The sequence below is a fragment of the Artemia franciscana genome, chromosome 20, assembly GCF_032884065.1.
Source record: "Artemia franciscana chromosome 20, ASM3288406v1, whole genome shotgun sequence".
Taxonomy (NCBI): domain Eukaryota; kingdom Metazoa; phylum Arthropoda; class Branchiopoda; order Anostraca; family Artemiidae; genus Artemia; species Artemia franciscana.
In genome coordinates, this window is record NC_088882.1 from 27,040,746 (window position 1) to 27,049,790 (window position 9,045).

General features: G+C 31.5%; 1 protein-coding gene across 5 annotated transcripts in view; it reads left to right on the forward strand.

Annotated features, from left to right (window-relative positions):
* Positions 1-5,024, forward strand: part of LOC136039977 (uncharacterized) — a 152,268-nt gene extending 147,244 nt beyond the window's left edge. For all 5 annotated transcript variants that reach the window (XM_065724034.1, XM_065724038.1, XM_065724037.1 and 2 more), the window contains exon 7: positions 973-5,024. In XM_065724034.1, the coding sequence (XP_065580106.1) occupies positions 973-1,058 (86 nt within the window). In that variant the 3' untranslated portion in view covers positions 1,059-5,024. The remainder of the gene's footprint in view (positions 1-972) is intronic.
* Positions 5,025-9,045: the final 4,021 nt, after the last annotated feature.

The window sequence follows — 9,045 nt, forward strand, 5'->3', positions numbered from 1 at the left end:
CAAGTTTTTTTCAACTGCAAGTAAGGAGCAACATTAAAACTTAAAACGAACAGACATTATTACATATATGAGATGGCTCCCCCCTAGTCAATATTTCGCTCTTTACGCTAAAGTTTTTAGTACTTTCAAAAGAGTTATTTATTCTAATTAGACGGCTTTTATGATCCAGGGGTTATTCTTAAAGAATTGGAACAAAATACAAACTTTAACGTAAAGAGCGATGTTTTGACTAGGGACGAACCCCCTCATATAAGTAATAATTTTTGTTCGTTTTAAGTTTTAATGTTGCTCCTTACTTTCAGTTGAAAAGACTTGTTGTTTTTATTTCCCTGCAAAAATAGAGTTGAGACTGCATCTCAAATGCTATTTGATGGTACCAGCGCTGCCAATGGTTTGAAGCTACCAGTTTTTCGAACAAAATTGTACCTTGAGAGGATAATTTGTTCCATCACTACAGAAAGCTACAAATTTACCAGAAGAAAAAAAAAGGTAAACTATAGCTTTAAATGATATCCGACTAAGAAAGAAGCAAGTAAAATAACATGCTTCTTTCTAAATAGTATATATATATATATATATATATATATATATATATATATATATATATATATATATATATATATATATATATATATATATAAAAATTTGCCAAATTATTGCTTTTCACTGAAGGATGTGTCAAAATAAGTACCACTTTCCAAAGGTGACGATGTCTTAAACTTGAGATAAAAAAGTCATACATCGATGATGCCATAGATAGTTTATGGCTGATACCACACCATATGACTATATGATGGTTTTATTTGTATGATGGTTTCGAGTACCAACTGGGCAGTTAGAAACCATCACAGAAACAGAATTTGGTTGAACCAGAACTAGTGTATTATTCATTCTTTTATGTAACTAAAGTTATTATTTCACCGAATTTGGGTATTACTTGTAAAGCAAAATTGCTAATATAATCTTTTTTAGGATCTGGTTCAGACTCTATGCTCCGAAGAATGTCAATTATTGCTCTACTAATCGCTGTATATTTAACGCATCAATTTGGAACATGAATTATATTGTTTCAGTTCCTCTTTTTGTGTGTTCCATGAAGTGCTACTGTTTATCATAATCCTGTTGAGAGTGGTAACAAAATAGTGTATAAAATACTGGATTTGAGAAAAAATACCAGAAGTACTTTTTAAGATATCTAATCAAGAATTGAATTTGGACCATTGCCAAAGGACGTGGCCCGAGTTGAGTATTTAGTGTCTATAAAATAAGTTATTAATGAACTTGAAAAAAGAATAATTGATTAATTATACGAGTTTTATTCCACATGATGATCACATGATAAGACTTGTATTTGTTTTATTGATATGTAGAATTTAGTCCCATTGTTTCTTCGCAATACTTTCTTGATAACTATTCTAATGGATCTCTATTTTATTCATTAGTTTAACGTTTTGTGCATTCTTTACTTTGAGATTCCTCAGAATTTGACTCTAAGCCTAAACCCGAGTTACGATGTAGTCACAACTGTCCATAAAAAGCTAAGATTTATTATTAACATGTGTTTGTTCTTGTTCAAATGTCCCACCTGTTTGACAGTAGCAGAGAATGAAAAGCAAAAAGCAGAAAAAAAAGAGGAAAGATAAGCATTAATTTGAGGAATGTCAAAAAATAACAAATTTATGTATTTCTTTGAAGTTAAGTCCTTTTGTTTCTTTGTAATACTTTCCTGATAACTTTTCTAATGGATCTCTATTTTAATGATTAGTTTAAAGATTTGTCCATTGTTTACTTTGAGATTCCTTAGAATTTGACTTTAAGAGATTTCTTAGAATTTGACCAAGCTGCATCCTAGTCCCACCTGTCCATAACAAGCTAAGATTTATTATTAATATATGTTTGTCCTTACTTCAAACGTCCCAACTGTTCTACAGTAGCAGACAATTAAAAGCAAAAACTGCACAAAAAAAAACAAAGATAAGAATTTGTTGTATTTCACAAACTATTCAAATGAATTGCTTTATTTCATTCATTAGTTTAACGTTTTTGCATTTTTACTTTGAGATTTATCAGAATTTGACTCTAAACCTATGCCCAAGCTATATTCTAGTCGCACCTGTTCATAAAAAGTTCAGATTTATTATTAATAAATGTTTTTCCTTGGTTTAAACGTCCCACCTGTGCAAAAGCGAAAAGCAGAAAAAAATAGCAAAAATAAGCATTTTGCATTTGGGGTATGTCAAAAAAATGTTAGCATCATGTCTTTCTTTAAAGTTGAGTCCTATTGTTCCTTTGTAACATTTTCTTGATAACTATCCAAATGGATCTCTTTTTATTATTCTTTAGTTTAACGCTTTGTACATTCTTTACTTTGAGATTCCTCAGAAATTGACTCTAAACCTTAGCCCAAGCTACATCCTAGTCACACCTGTTCATAAAAAATTAATATTTATTATTAATATGTGTTTTTCCTTGGTTGAAACATTCCACCTGCCTTAGAGTAGCAGAAAATCAAAAGCGAAAAGCAGAAAAAAGAGCAAAGATATGCATTTGAGGTGTGTCAAAAGATATTTGAATCATGTCTGTCTTTGAAATTCAGTCCTATTGTTTCTTTGTAATATTTTTTCTAATAATGTTAATTTCTACTTTTCTGATATTTGGATTACTTTTCGTGGATCTGAATACTTTTCTGATCAAATGAATCCCTCTATTTTATTTATTAGTTTAAAGTTTTTACTTTGTAAAAACTTTTTAGTTTTTACTTTGTATGTAAAGTGTAAAATTTTTACTTTGTATTTTTTACTTTGATATTCCTCAGAAATTGACTTTAAACCTATTCCCAAGCTACTTCCTAGTCACATATGTCCATAAAAACCTAAGATTTAATAATAATATATGTTTTTCCATGGATAGAATTTGCGGTATGTCAAAATATGTTAGAATCGCATCTTTATTTGATGTGTAGTCCCGTTGTGTCTTTTTAATACTTTCCTGATAACTATTCAGTTATCATATTCGATCTCCCTATTTTATTAAATAGTTTAACGTTTTGCGCATTTGTTATTCTCAGATTTCTTGGAATTTGACTCTATTTTTATGCCAATGCTACATCCTAGTCGCACTTGTCAAAAAAGCCTAGGATTTAATACTAATATGTGTTTTTCCATGGTTAGAATTTGCGGTGTTTCAAAATATGTTAGAATCATGTCTTTAGTTGAAGTACAGTCTTTTTGGTCTTTTTTTTATTAGATCTTTCAACTATGCTGAGGGAAATGGCTATCTAAACATTTTTATCTGATGTCTTTGGGGAAATAAGTAGTGTGGGGGGACTGCTTGTCCTCCGATCAAAATTTTGATCTGAAAACCTATGGAAAAAAGTGTGGGAGAAGGATAGTTGTCTTCAAAATTTATTGATCACATAAAAACGACACTAGGACTTTTTATTTCCATTCAAACGAGCCCTCTCTCAATCTTTTAAGACTAATGGTTCAATACGATCACCCCTGGGAAAAATACAATAATAAGTACACTTTCCGAGGTTTGTATTTTTTGTTGGATAAAATTAAAGTTAATGAATTAGTTAAAAGTTAAGACAAAATGATTATTATTTTGATCGATCAATTGTTATCAAAACTCCGTTTTTAGGTTTTGGTTTGGGACGAGTTGCTTCTTACTTAATGTTCGTTACCACAAAGTGTTTTATTCTTAAAATCTGTTATGCAGACTGAAGTTGAATTTTTTTGTGGTATTTTGGTTTAAGTTTGTACAAATATTTCAAACTGCACAAATGCCGAATTTTTTTTTAGATACTTTACGTCATTTTTCATACCATGCTGTTCTTAGGATACAGATTTCTTCTTCTACTAATTTCCATCAATTCGTTCATTAAGTCAAGAATTTCCAATAGTTTCTGGATTTTTGCTGCTATTTTTGTTTTATTATTATTCTTATTATTTTTACTCCATCTTCAAATTATTCTCCGAGCTACATGGACGTAGCTTGGGTTTTAGTTTGGTGAGGGAATACAAAGAATGTGCCGACAAAAATTGTCCAGTGTGCCGACAAATGCGGAAACATAATCTAAATTAAACTAAAAACATAAGCTAAATTCCAAGGTGTCAGCATTCCCCTTAAAACTTCGGAGGGAGCCTTCGCCATTAACTGTGCCCCTGTCGGGTTTAATAAGCAATCAGTATGCACGCTCTAAAAACATCGTTAAGAAATTTTTTGTGTGTGTGTGTGTGTGTGTGTGTGTGTGTGTGTGTGTGTGTGTGTGTGTGTGTGTGTGCTATAGATGTTACATGATAAATGATGAATGGATATTAACTAAAAGTTAACTGACTCTTTCACATGATGAACAACTATCAGCATCACCTTATTCTTCTATCGCATCTGGTGCTGTTTCTGTTTATAAGGATTTGTGTAGTTGATGGAAACATTTTATTTATGAAAAACCCATGCAACAATAATTTTGTTGTCTAAAGTGCTATTTCATTTTCAAAATGAGTCCTTTTTTTATTGTTTTTTTTTTTAAAGCAAATTGTTGTAAAATTAAGGGTCAAAAGTATGTACAGTATTTGTATATAAGGTAACTAGGTAACACTACATTTATATATCTAGTCATTTTGCTGAATCTAACCACCTTTTTAAGTTGTTATTCGAAGAATAAGATTATAAACTAGGTAAATCGAATATTTACTTTCAAATCCACGTAAAAATAGGAAACTTGCCTGTATTACGATGGCCTAAATGAGTTTTACCTTAGATGGAAATTTTGAGGTTCTTTAAACTTTGGGCCTTCTAAAGCAAGGATCTGAAATTCAATCTATAAAAATGCAAAATAGTTGTATTGGCCTGTCAGTAGGCATATCTTAGCTTCTTTATCTAATAGAGCTACAATTTTTATTGAAACATAAGGTATGTCTAGGCTGTTAATTTAAATTCTATCAAATTGTAAAAGACAGAATTTGTGTTATGTTTAATATTTAATGACTTGATATGTTTTCAAATAAATTGTGTTGTTGCTATTTGGCATCAAATAATTGAAGGATTTTTAGTTTGTTTGGATTACCGTAATTGTGCAACGAACCTAACCAAAAACTGGAATTTCATTAGTGAACTACCTATTTGTTAGCGCAGCTAGTAAACAGTGAGCCACAATAAACAGTGCCCATTGTAACCAATAGTAGGCCTACAGCAATACGTTTAAAAAAAACTGCCTGGCGAAAGAAACTTTTCGATTCAAGGTGATTCAGTAAAATTATTTTATAGTCTGTTTTTCTAGGGATGATCGTATCAAACGGGCGGTCGTAGAAAGGTAGAAGAGGGCTTTTTTCAAGGGTGATCACAGTATCCAAATGCTCATTTTAGGTAACAAAGAGACCATGCCACAGCAAAGTGCCGTTATCTACCACATAACAACATTTTTCACTCGAAAACGGGTGAAATTCCGAGGAATGTGAACTTTAATAGACGCATTAAATTTGCCATGATCTAAAACCCTAGACTGGAGGAATTGGGCCTCTCGACTAAAACAAGAAAGATAATCAATTTTTTTGTATAAGCAGTAGTGGTACCCCGCCTTTCCTCTTTCTTTTTTCCCCAGGACTAGTGGAGAGATTTGTGATTGCTCACTTAAAAACGATTACTTTTATCCCAAGGCTCCTTGTAAGTTTGTATTGACAAAACTATCTTAAATTACCATGTAACACCACAAGTAGCACCATAGTCAAAAAGATTTTAAAGTATTTTTCGGCACAAGTATTAATTTTGTATATCAAATTCTAATATTTCTTAAATTGAGTGAAGTTGATTCTTTTGAGTATTTGATGTAAGTTATCACAAATGGTTCGAATTTCATAAATTAAAACAATTTTTACATGCTTTACTTCATTTTTCGTAGTTTTTTTTTTTTTTTTTTTTTTTTTTTTTTTTTTTTTTTTTTTTTTTTTTTTTTTTTTAGCACGGAGAGCTTTTCTTCCACTAATTTACGCCAATTTTTGTGTAAAACAAAACTAAAATGTTAAAAATTTTCAATAGTTTTATTATGGTTTATTTGTATATAGTCTGCAAATTACTAACACCAAGTTTACCACAGTAGTCACGGCCCGAAAAAAGTTGATAATTGCCGTGAACAGTTCTGATTTACAAAAAAAAAAAAAAAAAAAAAAAAATGTGAAACATTATAGGTATTATGCCATAAATGATGAAATATTATTTTAGAAAAATGACTGCTTGATAATAAATTTAAGACCAAAAGGGTTTATTAGAACATGTTGCTTAAGATGAAACCGTCCTTTGAAGTTATTCCAAAACATACTCCTTTAGGTTACGACCAATTACGAGCTTAATCTTCTCTCGTATCTGGCACTAGTAAGTGCCAGAGTAGTATAAACTAGTATAAACGTATATCAACTGTATATTATACGTATATAAACGTATATAAATTGTATATTATACGCATATAAACGTATATTAAGAGTATATATACTGTACAGTTAGCCATATTCTAATTTTACTTTTGGCAAGATATAGGGGGAGGGGCATTTTTTTTATTTGCTTCAATGAAAATAAGAAAAATGTATTTTCAGTACCTTTTCAATATGCAGTATTTACCAACACCTCAACACCTCTGTTCACAAAGAGTATTTTGTTTAATGGAAACCAATATAAATTAAAAGCGAAAGCACCAATTATTTCGTTGTCAAAAGTCTTATTTCATCTAAAAATTTTATCGCCCCCCTTTAGTTGTGTTTTTGCAAACAAATGTAGTCATGTCAGCAATGTATTTTATATAATTATGTAAGAAATGTAAAGCTATGTTTCATGAGATATTATTATTATATAGGGTAACTATGTGGCAATGCTTTCATATATCTGGTCATTGTGTCCATCCACCGACCATTGTTGATATTCTTAATTATAATTATTACCTTAGCATGTGGAATACTCTTTACAAATAAACGGAAAAGTTGTTAATTAGAAATCTCATTCGTCCGCTCGCTTGCAAATCCTGTGAACATGTCGGTTATAAATCTTTGAATCATTTTTAGTCTCCCATTGCCATTAAGTGGCTCAGAGAACTGATAGACTATCTAAATTACCCTTATTGTATGACTATCTGCCTTAATTTTGCCGTAGGATAACAGACTATCGTCAAGAAGTAAATATAATCATTTTTAAAAAACTCTGAAAAGTTATTCCAGCTTTCCCTCTCATGGAGACTATCTAGCTCTGAAGTTTTTCCATAATAAAAATGCATTGCACACATAGAATTAACGTCGAAGATTGGTATTGCGCATCGATTTCCTTGGTATTGCAGAAGTATTCATTTTTCTAAAGAAGATTTTCAAGGTTTTCAAAACCCAAGCATAATTTCCGTATTTATCATAAACTTTCGTGAAATTATATCATATACTTCGGAATCAAAAAGTTTCTATTATTTATTTTTAAAGGGCTACCAATACAGCTTTGCATGTTCATCGTCTTCATCATTCAATTCTGACTCCTGGGTACGAATTTACCTTCCCGGTACTATCTAAATGCAACAATAGAGGGGAGGGGCATTCAAAAAATATGTGAAATTTTTGTCAACAAGGTATTGGCAACCGTTTTTTATGACTGTAAAGGAGGTGTACTTGTGAACTTTTTAGAAAGTTGAGGGGATCTCTAGATTTTGCCAAAAATAGTCTAAAAGGATACAAGCATGCATGGACAAGTTGTTTTATATTGAAGGAGGTTATATAGAAAGATCCATTGTAATTATAGACGCTGTAAATCCGTTGTATGCTGAAAAATCTATATATGATATAAAATCAATAAAAAATCAATATCAATATGCTGGAAGTCAATGAACAGTTACAAAATTCTGCTTACTTTTTTAATCCCCCCGTACTATCAGAAATATGGAACATATTTATATAGAAATTGGAACCGACATTGGTTTGGGTTTAACGTTTTTTAATTAGTTTAATGACAAGTACAGCAGGCAAGAAAACATGACCTCTTCTATTTCGAAAATGAACTTTACACTAAGAAATAATGTTCAAGATTTTTATCGCGCATCGATTTCCCTGCCGTTCTAGATTTGACTTAATTAGAAGCAACAAATAACTCGAATATGTAAATATAACAATAAGTAATTGATTTGAAAAAAAATGTATGAAAAAAAGTCCTTATTTTAATGAGGAGTCATGAAATCTTCATTTATTTTTAGCAGCAAAAGCTTCTCAAACTTAGCAACTACTAACCGGATCCTTTTTGAAGTCAATACATCTCCTGCAGCAGAAATAGGTATTCAACAGGTGCAGATGATGGGAGAGCGGTATTAAATTTCTTAAACAGTTTTGCAAATTTCGGATAGTCTTTCAGAGAATCAAGGGTGCTCCTCTTGTCTTGAAGAAATTTGAAGAATTCAGCTTCGAGACTAGTGTCTATATTTACTTCTTGATCACTGACAGTATCATCATCTTCCATAAGCGAAAATGAATCATTAGTCTCATTTTTACCATATTTCTCAGCACCTTTAGCCACCTCATCACTAGAGACAAGCATGGCCACTTTTTTTCATTTCTAACTTCACTATGTCTATTATTCGGATTTTTTCCCATGAAAGCTAGAGTCAACTATCGTCATTTGATACTCGAGCGAGAACAAATAGCTATGACTAGTTCACTCAAGGCCTTCTCTTCCAATTCCACTGAGAAAACATGCGAGAAGCGTTCATGCAAACCACCTAAAATGACCTCTACTAATGACAAAGCATCCTTGAGAATACTGATATTCTGAAGTCCTTTTAGTTCAGTCTCCAAAGCATAAAGTACTGGCAAAACAACACCAAGATGGCATTTTTTGTAAAACTCCTTAAGCAGATCCCTCTCCAGTTGGTTCAACATTGGAAGTTTCAGTTCATCACAGGTACTGGATAACTTTTCCGCATTAGATATGTCTATAAAACGCTTTACTGCATCATAGAAAGAGTTCCAGCATGTAGCATTTGGAACGACTGGGCGCCCTCCATTAATTTCGAAAAACCTGTCGGTAGCTTTT